The 17,706-nt window shown below is 63.0% G+C and overlaps 3 protein-coding genes across 6 annotated transcripts; 1 reads left to right on the plus strand and 2 right to left on the minus strand.

The window, feature by feature from the left end:
* Window positions 1–66: 66 nt before the first annotated feature.
* Window positions 67–9,670, minus strand: WDR97 (WD repeat domain 97). Its single transcript, XM_046642484.1, is given in 23 exon segments — window positions 67–1,253; window positions 1,355–1,416; window positions 1,514–2,349; window positions 2,351–2,516; window positions 2,592–2,713; window positions 2,790–2,987; window positions 3,096–3,269; window positions 3,347–3,544; window positions 3,635–3,766; window positions 4,709–4,792; window positions 4,891–5,340; window positions 5,438–5,587; window positions 5,758–5,818; window positions 6,073–6,194; window positions 6,286–6,418; window positions 6,604–6,694; window positions 6,770–7,006; window positions 7,087–7,229; window positions 7,301–8,000; window positions 8,165–8,286; window positions 8,415–9,046; window positions 9,215–9,342; window positions 9,547–9,670. Coding segments are annotated over 23 exon segments (5,268 nt in total). The 3' UTR covers window positions 67–1,050.
* Window positions 9,671–9,800: 130 nt separating this feature from the next.
* MAF1 (MAF1 homolog, negative regulator of RNA polymerase III) lies at window positions 9,801–12,838 on the minus strand. Of its 2 annotated transcripts, none has more exons than XM_046642532.1 (8): window positions 12,523–12,838; window positions 11,675–11,800; window positions 11,441–11,569; window positions 11,198–11,363; window positions 10,951–11,072; window positions 10,749–10,868; window positions 10,464–10,601; window positions 9,801–10,339 (listed from the first exon to the last, which is right to left on the minus strand). In XM_046642532.1, the coding sequence occupies exons 2-8, from the start codon at window positions 11,755–11,757 to the stop codon at window positions 10,318–10,320; spliced, it is 780 nt and encodes a 259-aa protein (XP_046498488.1). In that variant the 5' UTR covers window positions 11,758–11,800; window positions 12,523–12,838; the 3' UTR covers window positions 9,801–10,317. The 2 variants fall into 2 exon arrangements, with proteins under 2 accessions (XP_046498488.1, XP_046498489.1); XM_046642533.1 differs by lacking the exon at window positions 12,523–12,838 and adding an exon at window positions 12,129–12,370.
* Window positions 12,839–12,884: 46 nt separating this feature from the next.
* Window positions 12,885–17,630, plus strand: SHARPIN (SHANK associated RH domain interactor). Of its 3 annotated transcripts, XM_046642530.1 has the most exons (9): window positions 12,885–13,726; window positions 14,040–14,214; window positions 16,200–16,352; window positions 16,430–16,571; window positions 16,654–16,744; window positions 16,825–16,978; window positions 17,058–17,176; window positions 17,265–17,393; window positions 17,477–17,630. In XM_046642530.1, the coding sequence occupies exons 1-9, from the start codon at window positions 12,887–12,889 to the stop codon at window positions 17,558–17,560; spliced, it is 1,887 nt and encodes a 628-aa protein (XP_046498486.1). In that variant the 5' UTR covers window positions 12,885–12,886; the 3' UTR covers window positions 17,561–17,630. The 3 variants fall into 3 exon arrangements, 2 of the variants coding, with proteins under 2 accessions (XP_046498486.1, XP_046498487.1); XR_006885659.1 differs by lacking the exon at window positions 17,477–17,630 and having other exon boundaries at window positions 16,661–16,744; XM_046642531.1 differs by lacking the exon at window positions 16,200–16,352.
* Window positions 17,631–17,706: the final 76 nt, after the last annotated feature.

Consider the following 17,706-nt stretch of genomic DNA (forward strand, 5'->3'; position numbering starts at 1 on the left):
GGCCTCACAGTGCTTGTCTCAGCATGCACAGTTCCTTGTATAAAAATGTCAAGTCCCCCAGTTCTCCAGGCCTGGCACCTCTGGCCCAGCTTGGCCCAGGAAAGAGCCACCTGCCAGGCACCGGCATAAGAAGAGCCTCTGCACAGTTTGGGGGTGATGGGGAAGGTGTGGGAGACCAGTTCTAACCATAAAGCCATTGAGAAGAAATTTCTAAAGTTGGAGGCTGAAAATACTCACAGGAAAGAAATCTCTGTTCAGGGAACCAGAAGGGTGTACAAAGGGCCCTTCACAAAAGCAGTCCCAACAGCCAATGTGCACCTGGGCCCCACAGGTGGCAGCCAGTGCCCTGTGAGGTCTCGGCAATTCAGAAGGAAGCAAAGGCCCTCTGAGACCCTGCGCTTCACAGACAAGGTCTGTCTCCTGGTGACCTTTAGGTTGAAGGGTCCAGAGGACGCTGCCCTTCCATTGCTTCTTGGATGAGGCCCCTTCATCGATTCTTCTCCCTTACAGCCTCGAGGTAACAAAGTGCTGGCAGACTCCTGGTTTCACCTGCATCAAATGACTGCAGCCCTCCCCACGTGGCACCCAGACCCTCCCCTCTCCTCTCCATACCTGGCCACTTGCTGACCCATTAGTCTCGCCTCCCATCTTGACCCCAGTAATTGACTGATGAAGTGCCTGAGCAAGGATGTGCCCACGCCATGGGTCCCTCTCCCAGTAGACAGGCCCACCCCACCAGGGATGCTGCTCCATCATGGTGCCCACTCCCCAGATCCTGTCCCACCTCACACTCCACCATGCCCCCAGATCCTGCCTTGCACATGTGACTGGCCATTGGCAGGTTCCTGACATACCAACGGGATCTCCCTGCCCACCCCAGAGGCCCCCAAGGATGGAGGTGGCATCCAATTTGCTGACCACAGCCTCTGGACTTTATTCCAGCCCCAGGCCTTGGCCAGGGGTAAGCAGCTGGCTGGAGAGCCACGCCCAGACTCCATGCTGGAAGGAAGGGGAAGCTAGGGATGGGGTTGGGCAAGGCTGCCAACCAGGTCAGCTGTAGCTGCCAGGGTCCGTGTTGTCTGGCAGAAAGTATCGCTGCAGGGTGGGCTGCAGGAGCAGTGGGGGCAGCGGACGGGCAGGTCTGGGCCAGCCTGGGGGGAAAGGCTGCAGTTCCACCCGTGGCAGTGGCAGCTTCAGCATCCGGATGGGGCCGTCAAGGGTGCGGCCTGCCCAGAGCCTGGAAACCATCTGGCCTGGGGGCCAGCATGACAGTGAGGGCTTGGTGTGGGGTTGATATCAGTGGGACCTGGGCTGGGGTAGAGGTCAGCTCCAATTCTACCCCTGTCCCACTCACCCTTCAGTCTCATTGGAGACCCCTGGACCTTGCCCTCCTGAAGCCGGAAGAAGGGGTAGTGCCTGGTGGGTAAGAAGGTGGGTTTGGCTCAGCCTGCCTCTCAGCCGCCCCATGTAGGCCCGGCCCCAGCCTGTGCCTGGAGCCTTGAGGCCCACTCACCGCTGATCCTGGGGCTGTGGCACCACTGTGTTGGGCACCTGTGGGTACAGGCTCAGCTGTGCACTCGGGCGCAGGCTCTTGGTCTCAGGCAGGGAGCTCTGCTGCCGTGCCTGCTGCTTGCAGAAGAAGTTGAGCGCATCGATTGTCTCCAGGTCCAGCATGTGCACCTGTGACCACCGTGTCTGCTCCAGTGGCAGTGGCTCATTGGGCAGTGTGGCCAGTGCCAAGGAGTGCAAGTGGACCCCAGGCAAGGAGAAGTGTGGCAGTATCTCAGAGATCCTGCGTCTCGTCGGACAAACACGTAGCTGTGAGAGCATCTGCTGAGCCTGGCCCTCTGGGGTGGCCAAGTTTGGCTCCCCAGGCGAGACCACCAGTGAGGACATCCGGGATTGAACAGAGGGTGTCACAGAGATGTGAATGGGCATCCCAGAGACCATCGAAATCTGTGATAGGCCCTCCTTGGGAGGAGAGGGAAGTGCTGAGGTCTCAGAGATCTTGGATGGCATCTCAGACAGCTGCAGGATTTCCATCTGTGGAGGAGGTGGCAAGTCCAGAACATACCCCAGCCCAAGGCAGAGGCTGCCCCTCCCCCAACAAGTAGGTCCAAGTGGTGCTGCCTCTGGTTCCAAGCCTGAGACCCCGCTGCAGGCTCCCTCCCTGGGAAGAGCATGAAGATCCCAAGAGAGGGGGATCATGGAGGACAAATGATGCACAGAGCTAGAACGAGGCAAGGAGCCTGTCAGCCTCACCAGGCTCTCCCTGCTGGACTTGGGGAAAGCCTTGGGAGAAGGCAAGAGGCACCACTGGCAGGCGGCCCGCCCCACCCCTGCCAGCCCAGACCTGTAGCTGCTGGATCATTTCCTCCAGCTTCTGGCAGCAGCATTTGCGCAGTGTGGCCTTGGAGTCGAGGTCCTGGCTGTGGACCCAGGTCATCATGTCCTTAAACAGGAAGCCCTGTGGGTCCTGGAGGCCTAGCGCATCCAGCAGCTTCTTGAGCTCAGGCCTGGGACAGGTGTGGGTGGATTATCTGGCGGCCTCCCCCAGCTGGCAAGAAGGTGGGGTAGAGAGTGGGACTCACTGGCAGGAGGCTGGTGAGTAGAGGAAGAAGGACATGAGTTCCAGCACCGCCTCGTGGGACTCCATGGAGCAGGCCATGAGCACCTGCAGTGCCAGCATCACAAAGTGCTTCTGTGTCCTGTCCTGAGCGCAAAGGAGGGGAGCCTGATGGGTGCTGAAAGCCCTGGGTGGGGCTGGCGGGGCGGGACTAGGGGCGCACCTCGAAGCTGGGGGGCTGGTCCAGGTTGAGCAAGCGCAGGAGGATGCCCTGCAGCCGGCTACAGAGGTCTTTGCTCATATCAGGCAGCAGCCTCAGCAGTGCCTGCAGGATGTACACACGGTCCGCCCAGGAGGCCTCTTTCAGCAGGTCAGTGAACAGAGAGGCCAGGCCCTCCACCGTGCCCACCTCAGGGTACGCCTGCGGGGACCACATGCTGAAACCCTGCCCTGCCCCAACCTGGTTCCTGTCTCCCTACCCCTCCACCCCCCAGTCTGTGCTTCCCAGGCCTCCGAGACTCCCCCAAACCTCCAGGGTGAAGATGGGGAACAGCTTTTTGAACCAGTTCTGGGAGACAAAAAAATGCAGGAAGCTGGGCAGATGCCCGTAGCGCTCTTCCCAGAACGAATGCCCATAGTAGGTCTCGGTCCCGGCAGCAGTGTCCTGGGAGCTCGTGGGCTTCGGGGTCAAGTCCTCTGAGCTCTAGGGAGTAGGGGGAAAGCTGCAGGCTCTGCCTCTCTCTGTCTGCTCCTCCCCGAAGCCCAGCCTAGGGTGCCTACCTGAGCCTCTGGCTCCTCTGACTCAGAGAGCTCTCCATGTGGGCTCAGGGAATCTGAGGCCCAGTCCAGATCCAGATCCTGCTGCTCCTCCTCCTCCTCCTCCTCCTCCTCCAACCACTGGATCTGCTTCTGGTGCTCCTTGGCATGGCGTCGTCTAATGACCCATGGCTGCCACAGGCTGTCCAGGCTTGGGCGTGGCTGCAGAGGGGAGAGTGTTGAGTGGCCGCTGGCACCCTGCAGGGACTCAGGCCCCCTCCCACAGAGCCCTCCCTGAGCCCCTCCCCTTGCCTTAGGTCTGCGGCGGCGGCTGGTGAGCTGGGCCAGGGCTCCAAGGCGGCCAACCTCCCAGGGCAGCCACATCCGCTGCAGCACCGCAGAGTTGGGCACGCAGCCAGGGAAGCGGATCGGCCTCGGCAAGTACTGCAGGGGGAGCACAGCAGGGCAGGCTGAGGACCTGAATTCCACCCCATCCCAGAGACCGCCCTGGCAGAGCACCCCGGCCACCAACCCAGCTCTGCCTGCCAGGTCTCCAAGAGCTGAACTGGGCTCACACCCCCTGCCCACGACACACAGATAGGCAGAGAGAAACTTTAGAAATCAGGTGGAAGGACAGTCCATGAGCCAGCAACTGTGGTAACGCAGGAGAGAAATCTGGGCAACGCTGGCCTCTGGGGAACCCTGACATCCCACATGCTCTCCACAGGACTCAACCCCCAGCCCTGGAGCAGAGACGTCTATAAGAAGCATGGGGTGGTGGGTAGGAGCTTGGAGAGGGAGCTGTCGAGGGCTTGGGTAGACGCTGCAGCAGCTAGAAGGATCAGTGACCCACCTGAGCAGGTAAGAATGCCAGATAGGTGGTGGGGGAGGGGCCGAGGCCTGTCTGGGCATCTGAGGTGGGAGAATATGGGGAGCTGGTGGGATTGCAAGGGGTCAGCTCCCGTTGAATTTGCTCCCCTGAAGGAGGGGACTCTGGTCTCCCAGATAAAGTCTACAGGAGACTTGCCCCCCCCAGCACTTTCACTGAAGGGGGTAATATAGGCCCAACCAGCTGGCAGAGGCTCTGTCTCCCTACCCCTCCACCCCCCAGTCTGTGCTTCCCAGGCCTCCGAGACTCCGAGACTTGCCCAGTGTTGGCTCTGAGAGTCCCTGGCCCCATGGCAGCCGGCTCCCAGGGCGCAAGGAGTCAGGGCCCACAGAAGAAGCAGCATGGAAACTGGGCCAGGTGGGGTGGAGGAGGGCTGCAGGTGAGCATGGCCCTCAGGTCAGATTTGGACACAAAGGTTTGCAGCAGAAGGAAGATGGGGAGCACAAGAAGGGTGCCCCCTGAGGGAGGTGCCTCTAAGGAGAGCAAGGGGGTCTCACCTTGTAGGACTGAATGGTGGCAGGAAAGAAGCCCCCAAGGTTGGAGAGAAGCTCCCTGGGCCGCCTCTTCTGAAGCAGGGGGATCTGAGGACAGGACAGAGGCTCAGAGCTGAGCATGGACCCCAGTGTCCCTGCAGCTCTGCCCTTGGGTGGGCAGCACCCCACCTGCCTTGGCCCCTCACCCTGTTCTGCAGGTGGGAGGAGGATGGGTCCAAGGCCATAGGCTTCTCCGGGTGGAAGTGCTCTGACTGCAGTTGCCGGTCCAGACTGAGGCCCAGCTCACAGCTCAGGGAGGAGCGGGCCAGCAGCTGGGGCATGGGAGGAGGAGTCATAGTGTGAGGGACAGAGGGCACAAGGTGAGGGTGAGGGGTGGGAGGCCTCACCTGGGATGCCATGCTGTGCACCCTCCGGAGGATGGGTGGTATGGGCAAGGTGATTCGGGGAGGGCGTGCAAAGCTCCGGCCCAGGGCCCCTAGGCCCTGTGGGGGCAAGGCTGTTGGGGTGTCAGTGCAGACCCCAGCCTGCCCAAGACTGGGGACAACTCTGGGCAGGGTGCACACATCGCAGGTCTCTCTCTCCATTGCAAGGGTCATGATGCTGCACTCTTGGGACTCTCTTTCAGAATGAATGCCCTGGGAGGGGTGGAAGGACAGAGAGGCAGTGTCAGAGGCCCAGGGTGAAGGGAGGGTCTGGGGTCAGGGCTGGGGCTGGGGGAGGCCCCACACTCACCAGCAGGACGGGGCCGTAAATCAGACGCAGGTAGTTATCAAAGGCCTCTTGGCGCTGCTGCCAGGATGGTAGGGGCCGGGCCACTGGGACCACCAGCCCCAGTCTCAGCTGCCGAAGGTCTCGGTCCCGGGAAACTAGAGCTTCCAAGTCCTGGGGTAGGGGTCAGGGGTCAGCCCATTCTTCCTTGAGTCTTGCCATGTGCTGCCCAGACAACCACAGGGATCCCAGGCCTGCCCCAGGAACTGAAGGGGAGGGCCTGAGCCTGGGCAGAGGACAAAGGTAGGGTACTGGGGTGGTGAGGGGGTCAGGACCCACCCCACCTCCTCCAACACTGGCTGCTGAGGTGCTGCTGTCTGGTGATGGATGAAAGACAACGCCGTGCTGCAGACAGGGATGAGCACAGGTGGGACAGTGGGTAGCATGGCCGGTGGGGTTGGCAGAGGCTGGGACAAGGACCCAGGGGGTTGCCAGGCCCCTGGCAGGGCACAGCAAACAGCCAGGAGTGGGGATGCCAGGGCCGGGACAGGCTTGTGGTGGCCCAGGAGCCCTGGAGCCTCACGTAGGGGATATGAGGCCCTGACGCAGGAGAGCTGGGTAGGGGCCTCCAGGACAGCTCAGTGGGCCTGCTAGCAGACCTAACACTGGCCGCCCTATGCAGGTTGGCGAGCTGCTGCAGCTGGGCTGAAGTCAGCGACTCCTGGCCTGTCAGCGGCAGTGGGGAGTCATCTACCACATCAGGGGCCTTCCGGCACAGCTTCTGAGCAGGAGAAAGGAGCTTATAGCCCTGGCCTAGGGGGCTCGTCTGCCCTCAGCAGCCCCACCCTGCCCACCCTGTGCTCACTGCACACCTTAACCAGGTAGGATGTGGGCAGGTAGAGCATGTGGGATACCAGGCAGAGGCGGGAGCCCAGCGCCAGCACCAGGTCCCCACTGTTGCTACAGAAGGTCAAGGCCTGTGGGGCGCCATTCAGCTGCAGGAGCCTGGAGGGGTGTCCAGGGCAAGAGTCCAGCCCTGCTCCACAGAGTAGAAAACTGAGGCAGCAGCAGGTGCAAGGCCCTCTCTCCCCTTTCCAGCCAATGAGTTCTGGTGGGGGCAGAGGTAGGAGAGCCCAGGCTCCCAGCCCACCAGACTCCCAGCCCCTCCCGCCCTCCCGGCCACAGCCCACCGCAGCAGGCGGTTCTCTGCTGTCCAGATGCGAATGGTGCAGTCCAGGCTGGAGCAGGCATACAGCTTGAGTGTGGGGCAGCAGCACAGGCCTGGGGGCCGGGGCTCAGCATCAGGCACCAGAGCCATATGGTGGCCTAGGCTTCACCTTTGCCCTGCCCCCTCACCGGTGATGTGGTCCATGGGGTCATCCTGGGGCCGGTGATCATAGCGTGGGCTGTTGCCCAGGCCAAACTGCACCAAACCATAGGTGGCGCTGTCCGGGTCCTCAAAGCCCACAGTGATGCGCTGCCCAAGTGCACAGAGCACCACGGCTGGGTGGCAGCAGGAGAAGCTGCGCAGCAGGCTCAGGCTCTCCTCAGCATACGGGAAGACCCGCCACACCTTCACTGTCAAGTCTCCGCCTGCGGGGCGAGAGCCAGGGCTGGGCCTTTGGGGAGGGAAGGGCTTCCCAGGCCAGCTATGGGGGAGGAGAGGTACTGACCCGAGGACACAACGCTGTTCCAGGTGGACGCAATGGCAGTGACCGGGCTGGGGTTGTGTGCCTCCGTATGGAAGACAGGGTTTGACGAGCGCCACTCGAGCACCGACAGCGTGCCATCCGTGTACCCCACCACGGGCAGGTACCTACGAGCAACAATAGCCTGTTGGCGAGGGCCCTGTCGCCACACCTGGCCCTTGATGGCTCTGGCACTCACCGGTTCTTGTCCTTCCAGGCCCAGGCCATGTCGCTTCGGCACAGCTCGCCCCCGCGCTGGCGCACGATCTCCCATATGGCAAATGCACTACTGGGGTCTATGAGGTGGCTGTAGAGGTGCAGGCAGCAGGGCCTGCGCGCCGGGGGCGGTGGAGGGCACACGCGGTGCAGCACGCGCATGGGGCAGCGCGCCGCGTTGGCGCACACCAAGTGTCCGGCGCGGGTCAGCAGCCACAGCTGTTCCCGCGGCAAGCAGTAGGCCACGGCGGCCGCGCAGTCGTTGGGCTCGAGCAGCAGAGCGCTCACGGTGCGCCCGGTCGCGACTGACACCAGGTAGACCGAGCCGTCGGCGCACGCGCACACGAGGCGCGCGGGCAGCGGCGGGTGCGGAGGCGCCGGTAGCGGCGGCGCCACCTGCAGGTGGAGCACCGGCGCAGACAGCTGCGCCAAGGGTGAGTAGAGTTCGCGCAGGCGCCACAGCTCCAAGCTGCTCTCGCGCAAGGAGAGCACCGGCCAGCTGGGGCCGGCGGGCGCCAGCAGACGGTTCACGCGCCGGAACCGCATGTCCTGGACCCAGCAACACAGCGCTACCTCGCCCACCTGTGCCGCAGCCTGCAGGTCCCACGTGCGCAGCGTCCGGTCCTGCGAGGCCGACAGCACCAGGAACGTGTTCGGGAGCACGGCTATAGCTGTCACCGGGCCTGCGGGAGGGGCGCAGGTCACTTGGGCGCACCAGGGACTGAAGGAAGGGGAGCCAGCAGCCCGGGTTGCAGCCAGTGCAGAGAACCATGGCTAGAGCCGGTGGAAATTCTGGACCTCGGAGGCTGCACACAGGGTGGAGAAAGAATGGGCCCCAAGAGCGCACCTGTGTGGCCCACAAACACCATCCGGATCTGCCAGTCAGACTCCCACACCTTCACAGTGCTGTCCCAGGAAGCCGTCACCATAACCTCTGCCGCTGCACAGTACGCCAGGTCGGAGATGGTGCTGGTGGGGAGAGGAAGGCCGGGCGGACTCAGCACCGCCTCGTGTGCGTGCCTGCGTCCCTGCCATAACTGGCGTTCCCTCGCGGACTCGCCTCATGTTCCCCATGTCCCTGCCCCCCCCCCCCTCACGTTTTGTGCAGATCCCGTTGCACATCTATGAGAGCCCAGGTATGCAGATTGAAGGTGAGCACGGCGGAGCCGCAGGCCGCAAAGCAGGACAAGACGTCGTCGGGAGGCAGGGGCCCCAGAGCTAGACGCGTAAGGGCACCCATGGGGCTTGGCGGTAGCTGCAGAGGTGACCTGTGCTGCACCAGGCGGCGACCTCCTGAACGAAACTTCCAGAGCGCCAGGCTGTCGCCTGCCTCCGCCACTAGCAGCAGGCCCAGGTCCGGCACCGGCAGACAGCAGATGGGTTCGCGGCCTGGTGCCCTGTGCAACCCTCCTGGCTGGCTCAGCCACAGCAAGCTGAGGTCCGGCCTGAGTATGGCCAGCCCCGCGGGGCCCCAGCCCACAAAGCGGCCCACGGTGCCCAGTGGGCCCAGCACTGCCACCAGCCCTGTGAGCGCGACGGGGGCCAGTAGCTTCTCGCGGGCCCAGCCGTCCTCTCTATGCAGGTGCAGCCAGCCTGCGCGATCCAGTGCCACGAAGCGTCTGCCCACCGGGTCCTGAGCCACTGAGCACAGCCCAGCTGCCACCTCCAGGCGGCGCAGCGGCTCCAGCCCGTGCGTCAAGCGCGCCACACTCAGCTCGGCTCTCTTTTCCTGCGGGATGGGACGTACAGGCCTGTAATCAACATAGGGGGAGTGGGGGCAGGCAGTGCACCCACCCAGGGGAGCAGAGAGGTTTCCGCCGGGGTCGTGCTGGGGACCCCTAGGAGAAAAGCCGAACCAGGAGAGAGGTCTCAAGGCAGATGCCAAGGTGAGCCACACCTTTTCCACGACGTCATGGAGGCCTGTACGTAGGAGTAGCCACAACTGGCGGGCACGGGCTCGCAGGGTCAGGTTTTGCCACCGCAAGGGGTTGGTAAAAAGCCGCGGAAGCGCCTCTGAGAACGACTCTGTGGGCCGGTGGTGGAAGCGCCGTCACTGTGTGGCCTTGGGCACCTAACCTTTGGGGTTGTTGGCAGCCAGGAGCCCTCTGCAGGGCCCTGCAGGGTAGGGGACAGCCTGGGGAGCGTTGCGTTCTTGGCGGACAGAACCCGCGCCTGAGTAAGGCCTGCTTTCAGGTGGGCTATCTGGGGGGCAAGGCCAGGCCACCTCACCATTTTTTTCCTCAAGCAGCCCCGGGTCCGGTTCTTCATAGCCGTCAGGATCATCCAGGTCCTGGTCCAGAATCGGGTTGTCGCCTTCTCCTGCATAGCGGTTGCTTGCACCGAACACATCCATGTCTCTTTCAGCAGCCGCAGGTCCAGGCAGCTCAACAGCCCCTGCGACCGTTGCTTGGATACCGGACGCCGAAGGCCCCGCCCTCGACGCAGGCCCCACCCCCCACGCCGCAGGGAACCCAGGTCCACACTAAGTCACAGAAACTTTTATTGGAAACAAACGAGCTGCAGCAAAGTGACACTCAGTGCACGCTGCCCAAAGGGCGAGGGGGGAGAGGGTACAGGTGGGCGCCAGGGGCCAGCCCAAGCCCAGGGCGGATGACCGCTGGGGCCAGCTTGCTGGGTCTCAGGCCCTTTGGGCTGGAGTGTGCAGGCCCAGGGCTGACCCAGTACAAAATACAAAAATAAACTCTGTGGTCCAGCTGTCCCTGCCTGTGTCAGTTCGTTTGGGCAGGGCAGTGGGTTTTCCCACCAGGCCCTGTGCCGTGCTGTCCAGTCCAACCACAGCGCGGGTAGCAGGAGCCTGTGGGGGCGAGTGGCCGGCGATAGGCTGGAGCCAAAGGGCTAGGTGGGCGTGGCCTTGGGCTGCGCTGGAGCTGCGGCAGCACTAGGGTCTCCCAGCAGGTGGGGAGGCCCTGGGGCCCCTCAGGTGGGCAGGTCCAGGCACTAGTTGAAGCTGGGTGAAGCTGGGGCCTCTGCTTCTTCTCCTCACATACAGATCACTGGGACCCTGGCAGAGAGCAGCACATGGTGAGCCCTGAGGAACCAACACCCAGGAGAGCAGGGAGAGGGTGCCTCACCCTGCTCTGCCCACCCCAGGCTCCAGGGAATCAGGCCACAAAACCATCACACACCTGTCCTCCTCCATGGCACTGGTCTCCTCAGGTCCGCCCTCACTGCCTCCACCTCCGCTGTCTTCCTCTTCCTCTTCCTCCTCTCCCAGCTCCATGTCCAGCTCATTCCCGGCCTCCGAGGGAGTGTAGGTGGATCCACTGGGAGGGGGTGAGGGGGACTGGTCTTAGGACTGCCTACCCCTGGCCTGCTGCTGGCCCCAGGGAGGACAAAGTCAGGGGGGCACTGCTGGGGAAACGGTACGTGGGCCAAACAGGGAACTGGGTGGAAGAGAAACAGGCACCAACCTGATGGAGCGGCAGCTGAAGAAGACAATCCGCTTAAGCCGCTTGTTGTAGAAGAAGTAGTTGAAGGACCAGAGGCTGCCATCCTCCCCAAAGGGGTCTGAGTCCAAGTCTGGGTTGTAGCTGGGGAGTGTGGAGTGAGGGGTGGTGTGAGGCCCCGAGTGCTGCACATACTCAGGGCCCACATGCAGGGATGCCAGCCCACCTGTAAATGTCACATTCGGCTAGGCAGATCTCCTCATCCACTGCGTTCCACAGTTGTGGCTTCAGAGCCTTGAAGTCCTCTCGCACGGCCGAAAACAGACTGCAGTTAACGGCGTTCACCACCTAGGATGGTCACAGTTGGGCATGAACAGGCATGAACCAGACAGAGCCCAGGGGCCACCCAAAGTGGGGGAAGACAATGCAAACAGCTGTAGGGCTGCAGGTCCTGTCCCCCACCGGAGCCTCACCCAGCTGAGGCTGGGCTCCCGGCTGAACTCGTGGCTTCGGGCGGTGCTGAAGTCATAGTCGGGCCGGAAGGACTCATTGAGTGTGGCGATCAGGTAGAAGAGGGTCTTGCGGCTGCACTTGTCGCTGAGGGGGCTCTCGTCCTCGCCACCTTGGCTCTTGCTCAGCCTGCACAGAGACAAGTGTCAGTCTAGCACCGCCCTGCACTCCACAGCCCCAGATGGGCAGGCCCTGCCCTGGCTCACCTGCTGGGGCTGAGGCCCGAGGTCTGGGGTGGGGACAGTGCCTCCAGCACGTGTGGCTGGCCCTCCTGGCAGAACTGCTTGAACATGTGCTTGTCGTCTCCTGCCATCTTACATGAGTAGCTCTCAATCCTATGGGATGCAGGCGGGACCATGGAACATGCCACCCCTCAGGTCCAACTCGGGGCCAGGGCAGAGTGACCTCTGAGACACCAGCCCCTAGAGCCCTGGCCTCACCTGCCGATGATGTGGGCATCTCCAGTCTCCACGGTCAGCTGCGAGTTGATGGCCTCAAAGCTTGAGTTCTCCAACAGCTTCATGTCCTTGCGAAGGGGGCCCTGTGCTCCGAGGAGCTAGTGCTACCTGAGGGTGGGAGGCCAGTCCATGGGTATCTGGGCCCTGGGGCTCCACCTTCAGCCCTCCTCCCAAGTAAGCGGAGCCGCTGTAAACAAGCTGGGTCCCTCCCACAGCCTGCTCCCAAGCCCTCTCCAAGCCCTCGGCACTGGCAGGAGAGGCGATGAGATCCTGTTACCCGAGAGTGGCAGGTCCAGGCCCCAGCTCAGCCACGCCCCCTGCACCTCATAGGAGTTCTGGGGCCCGGCTGGAGGCCCACTGGGGCTGCTGCTCACCCTGAGGCTGCTGGCTTAGTCTCTCCCTCAACACTCCCATCTCGACAGAGAAGCCCACCCACCATGGGGCTCACTGTGAGCCCGCAAAGGAACAGGACTCCTGCCGTGCCCGTCCGGCCGGGCTCCGCAGCCAGGGTGAGAACCCAGACCCGCTCAGGAACCAGCGCCCCTGCGGTCGCCTGGACGCCGCGCTCTTCCCTGTTCTGCAGGATGCCTTCCGGCGAGGGAGAGAGGGAACGCAGAGGCTCCTCCCCCCTCCTCCACAAGCGGACCCCGGGCGCAGAGGAAGCCCCAACCCCTGAAGGGCCTGTCGGCGCCACACACCCGGGGCCGACCCCCGGAGGGCCCGTCCGCACTACGCGCCCGGGGCCGTGCGCCCGGACGCGCACTCGCCGCGCGGCCTGCTGGGGGCTGTAGTTCGAGGCCCCGGGCGGCGCCGGCGCAGGCGCAACCTACCTGCTTGCTGCGCTCAGCCGGGCCGGGCCGGGCCAGTCGGTACGCGTTGGCGCGGGTGAGAAGGCGGGGCGGGCTACGGGAGCGCGGGCTCCTCAGGACCGGAGGGCGGCGCCGCGGCCTCCGCTCGGGCCGCGCTGTCTCCGGAAAAAGAAGCTCCGCGGCGACGGCCCGTTACTCCCGGCCCTGCCGGCCCACCCGGGCCGCGACCGCGACATAGTCTCGCCCCTGCACGGCGCCCGACTATCGCGACAGACCTGCCCGCCGACTGTCACAGACCGCCGTGGCGAGCGAGCGACCGACCGACCTCTGCCTCCTCCGGCCGGACAACAACAAGCGTCTGTAAGGCCCGGCCCCTCGCCTCGGAATGGCCCGCTCCAGCCGCCGGGATCGAGAGCTCGATAACCATTGGCGACACTACCCGCCACTCAGTCCTGTCTTCCATTCCTACTGGCTGGGGCCCATGTCCATCACTCTTCTCGCGTGCGAACCCTCCCCCCTCCCTGGCGGTCATTGGTCACGGCCCTTCGCTTGCCCCGCCCCTGGTGGCCGCCTGGTTTGGGAGGACGCTGGCCGACCCGCACTGTGTGGGCGGAACTGGGCAGCCCAGCGGGCTGCCGGGGGCGGGCCGGTAGGGGCCTTTGAGCGGCGTCCCCCTCCCGCCGGGCGCTGGAGTAGACACGAAGCGCAGGGCTGCAGTCTGCGCCTGCCCGAGCCTGTAGGGCGAAAGGGCCGCGCCCACCTTCCAGTAGTGGCCAGTGCTTCCGTCCCTGACACCTTGCCCTGGCAAACAGGCCTTCAGGCCCAGCCTCTCCCGCCCGTGTCCGGAGACCCTCGGGCCGTGTCCACGAAGGGCAAAGCAGGAGGGTCAGACTGGGCCCCTTCCTGGGCTCCGACGCTCTGGCTGCGCCCGGAACCCCAGGCTCGCGGCCCGGGTTTCTGGCCGGCGGAAGCGCTCAGCGCCGGAGCCCACGGAAGCGGACTCGGAGGGCGGGACGGGGCCGGACCGGAGATGGCGCCTCCGGCGGGCGGCGCAGCGGACCCGGACCCGGGCTCGGCCGTGGTGCTCCTTGCCGTACACGCCGCGGTGAGGCCGCTGGGCGCGGGGCCGGACACCGAGGCGCAGCTGCGGAGGCTGCAGCTGAGCGCGGACCCCGAGCGGCCCGGGCGCTTCCGGCTGGAGCTGCTGGGCGCGGGGCCCGGGGCGGTGAGTGGGAGCCGCGGGGTCGCGCGACCGGGCGGCCAGGGCGGGGCGCGGAGCCCAAGTCCAGGCCCCTCTGCTTGCCAGCTGCGTGCCCTTGCGCAGTTGACTTTTCCTTGCTTCCGTTCTCTTGTCTGTAAAATGGGGATAATGCAGGTACCTGCCTTTACAGGACTACTGTGAGGGTTTCTTAAGATAATACTAACGAAGGGCTTAGGACAGTGTAAGTGGTCTATAAATGCTACCTCATATTCCTTTGAGCGTCATGCAGTATGTGCTTGAGGGGGGGACACTGAGCCTGGACTCTCCCCATCCTCAGGTCAATTTGGAGTGGCCCTTGGAGTCAGTCTCCTACACCGTCCGAGGCCCCAGCCAGCATGAGCTGCAGCCTCCACCTGGAGGGCCTGGGACCCTCAGCCTGCACTTCCCCAATCCTCAGGAAGCTCAGCGGTGGGCAGCCCTGGTCCGAGGTGCCACCGTGGAGGGACAGAATGGTCAGTGCCCTGGGGCGAAGATTCATTTGGTTGGCTAGGGACTGTGTTAGCTCTGGGAAAGAGCAGGAGTAGACCCGGCCCCCCAGGCCTGGATGGGGGAAGTAGTGGGGAAAGCTGGGGTCCACCTTACTCACTGCTGGGGTTCTGGGAAGGCTCTCAAGGAGAAAGTGAAGAAGAGGAATATAGATGAAGAGCTGGAGTATCAGACAAGTTTGGAGGGGCAGAGCAAGCAGGCTCTCAGGACCCGGGTGAGAAGACAAACTATATTAAAAGCAATGGGAAGGTATTCAGTGAGAGAGGGCCAGGCTCAGATTTGAGCTACTTAAGACTGAGACCTGCATTCATGTGGGTGGTGCGTATAGAGCTGGAAAGGTTTCCAGAGGTGCTTAGGAGATGGAATTGGCTGGATTTCATGGCTGTTTAAGTGGAAGAGTTAGTGGTTGAGAGAGAAAGATGGAGGGACCAGATAACTGTGGGGCTCCCAGATAGCATGTTTGGAGGGCATGGAGGTGGCCAAGTTCTTACACATCTAGGGGGAGGGGGATAGATGGATCTCGGCTGGAGCTGGGGCTCTGGAGAGGTAAAGATTGGAGGTATAAAAGGTCAACCAAGGTCACCAGGAAGCAAGAGAAACAAGAAGAGAAGAGGGCCCCACAGGCAGGCAGGCAGTGCACCAGGTGGACAGTGCGCCAGGCAGATAGCACACCAGGTGGACAGCGCACACAGACAGTGCCCCAGGCAGACAGTGCACCAGTCGGACAGCGCACACAGACAGTGCCTGAGGGAAGGAAGGAGCCCACGGATGCACCAGAAGAGCTGCCAGAGGGGCAGGAAGAAAACCATACAGTGTGATCTAAGGCAGGCCAGACGATAAAGCATTTGCACAGGCAGGAAGGCTTTTTTAACTCATTCGTCTATTCACCAGGTGTGTATTCCGCACTTGCTCTAAGCACTCCTTTAGGCCTTGGAGATTTAGCATACTTGAAACCTCAAATCACTGCCCTCTTGGAGCTTGTGTTTTTAGAGAGGAGGCAGACATATAAAATAAACTTTTGTCAGATGGTGGAGAAGATAGGAGTGCTGGAAGGGAGGGGTTTGCACTTTAAAATAGGGTGGCAGGAAAGGCCTCATGAAGGTGACAGAAGTGAAATTTGAAGATCCTGGTGCTAGCCATGTGACCAGGGGGCAGCAGGTACCAAAACTCTGAGGTGAGAGTGTTCACATGTGTTCTTTGGAGCTTACCCAAGGCTGGGCCGGGCCTGATGCTGGGTGCTTGGGAGCCCTGCTTATTTCAGTGGGCAGGCAGCTCAAATTGCCAAGGGCCTGAGGCCGTCACAGGAACTGCATCAGCACCAGGTGGACTGGGCCTCAAGTGGGAGGTAAGAAGGGGAGACAGCAGTGCACCCAGCTCTGTAAGGACAGTCAGGGCAGGCAGTGGCCCAAGGTTTGTTTTGAATGGGAGCAGCCCGAGGTGTTCTGGTTGATGGTAGAGACAGGAGAGGGGCTGGAGGTCCCTGAGGGCACCAAGAGGAAGCCACCCTGACTACAGGGCTCCCAGTGAGCAGGAAGGGGCAGGCTCCTTCTGAGGACCTGCGTTGATTCTGCTCTGAGGCCAAGGGAGCATCCCTGGCTGGCTGAGAGGACCTGTGGACGCCAAGAGAAGTGGCCCAGCCTCTGGAGGAGGGGTACAGGTGGGCCTGGATCAGAAAAGGGTCCAGAAGGATCCAGAGCCCAAGGACAAGCCATGTGCAGCTCCAGCTGAGAGGAGTCAGCAGGGACCTCTAAGAGGTTTGCAAGGGCCAAGGCTGGGGGGAAAGGCCTGGCCTGAAGTGTGGCCAAGGCAGGACCCTGGCATGGGTTGAGATGAGGGGGGAAGAGGTAAAGGTCCTGGAAAGCTGAGGTCAGAAAGTGGAGGCCTGGGTGAGTACTAGGCTGAGGGGCTGAATCTCGGGAGACCACCAGCCCACCCCCATCTTCCCTCCTAGGCAGTGACAGCCTGCCCCCAGCCCTGGGCCCAGAAACGTGCCCTGTTTCTCTACCCAGTCCCCCTCCACCCAGTCCCCCTGAAGTGCCCACAGCCAAGGTCCCCAAACCCAAGGTGGATCTGCCCTGGAGCCCTGGAGACTTGATGGAGAAAGGTAAAGGCAGGTGACCGGAGGGGGTTGGGTGAAGCAGCCTGTGCCTGGCTGTGATGGCTCTCTCTCTGTCCCTACAGAAGAGCTGGTGGGGCGCCTGGCCCGGGCCATCGAAGGTGGGGATAAGAAGGGGGCGGCCCAGACAGCAGCCATCCTGGCCCAGCATCATGTGGCCCTTAGGGTCCAACTCCAGGAGGCCTGCTTCCCTCCTGGCCCCATCAGGTGAGGCCTGGGACGACTTCTTCACCCTGCCCTCTCAACCGTCCCAGGTCCCTCATCCTTTCCCTGACCTACACTCTGCCAGGCTACAGGTCACAGTTGAAGACGCTGCATCCTCTGCTCACGTCTCGCTGCAGGTACACCCCCACTGCACCATCGCGGCCCTCCAGGAGCAGGTGAGCACGGGGTCTGGGAGGCCTGCCGGAGGCTAGTGAGCCCCGAGTGACACTGTCTGGCTCTGACACTCTGGCCCCAGGTGTTCTCGGAGTTTGGCTTCCCGCCCGCTGTGCAGCGCTGGGTCATTGGGCGGTGTCTGTGTGTGCCCGAGTGCAGCCTTGCTTCCTATGGCATCCAGCGGGACGGGGACCCTGCTTTCCTTTACCTGCTCTCAGCCCCTCGAGAAGCCCCAGGTCAGTTCTTGATTGGGGTAGGGTGAGGAAGGTGGGGTGCAGTCTGACATGGCCCTGAGCCCCACCTTATCTACTGCAGGTCGCAGCACTCAGTGCCCCCAGAAGGTGGATGGGGAACTAGGCCGCTTGTTTCCTCAGTCACTGGGGCTGCCTCGAGCCCCTCAGCCAGCCAGCTCCAGCCTCCCCAGCCCCCTTCAGGTGCGCAAGGGACTGGGCAGGGTGAGCCTGGGCAGCTGTGGGTGTTGGAAGGAAAGGGTAAGCAGCAACTGTCTCTCCACCTCCCTAGCCTGGCTGGTCCTGCCCTTCCTGCACCTTCATCAATGCCCCAAGCAGACCTGGCTGTGAGATGTGTAGCACCCAGAGGCCTTGCACTTGGGACCCCCTTCCCTCAGCCTCCACCCAGCAGCCACCAAAGGTACCAGAGGCAGAGCCAGGGGAGGGGATAGGGACAGGGCAGCGAACAAGCTGAATGGACACTCGTCTCCCCCCTGCCACCAGGTCACAAAGAGAGAGGATGGCCCGTTCCTTCCAAGCCCAAGGTCCCTGGACCCCCTCCTGAACCTCTCAGGGGACCTCTGCTGACTGCTCTCTGGGGACAGAGCCAGGGTTGGGGGAGGGGCCACCAGAGTCATTAAAGACACTTCTGAGCCAGCCAGAGTGCCCCTTCACTGTGCCTTTGTGCAGACTGGGCTGCTGGGAGGATGGAGAGCAGGGCATAGCTGCACTTG

This window comes from Equus quagga, chromosome 16 (genome assembly GCF_021613505.1).
Source record: "Equus quagga isolate Etosha38 chromosome 16, UCLA_HA_Equagga_1.0, whole genome shotgun sequence".
NCBI lineage: Eukaryota > Metazoa > Chordata > Mammalia > Perissodactyla > Equidae > Equus > Equus quagga.

Coding starts and splice junctions, on each gene's coding strand:
- MAF1 (XM_046642532.1), bottom strand. CDS start 11,757: ATGAAGCTGTTGGAGAACTCAAGCTTTGAGGCCATCAACTCGCAGCTG. Junction 11,364..11,440: donor TCGGGCCTCAGCCCCAGCAG/GTGAGCCAGGGC, acceptor GTCTCTGTGCAG/GCTGAGCAAGAGCCAAGGTG. Junction 10,602..10,748: donor TTCAGCTGCCGCTCCATCAG/GTTGGTGCCTGT, acceptor ACCCCCTCCCAG/TGGATCCACCTACACTCCCT.
- SHARPIN (XM_046642530.1), top strand. CDS start 12,887: ATGGCCCGCTCCAGCCGCCGGGATCGAGAGCTCGATAACCATTGGCGA. Junction 14,215..16,199: donor CACCGTGGAGGGACAGAATG/GTCAGTGCCCTG, acceptor CTTCCCTCCTAG/GCAGTGACAGCCTGCCCCCA. Junction 16,572..16,653: donor TTCCCTCCTGGCCCCATCAG/GTGAGGCCTGGG, acceptor ACACTCTGCCAG/GCTACAGGTCACAGTTGAAG.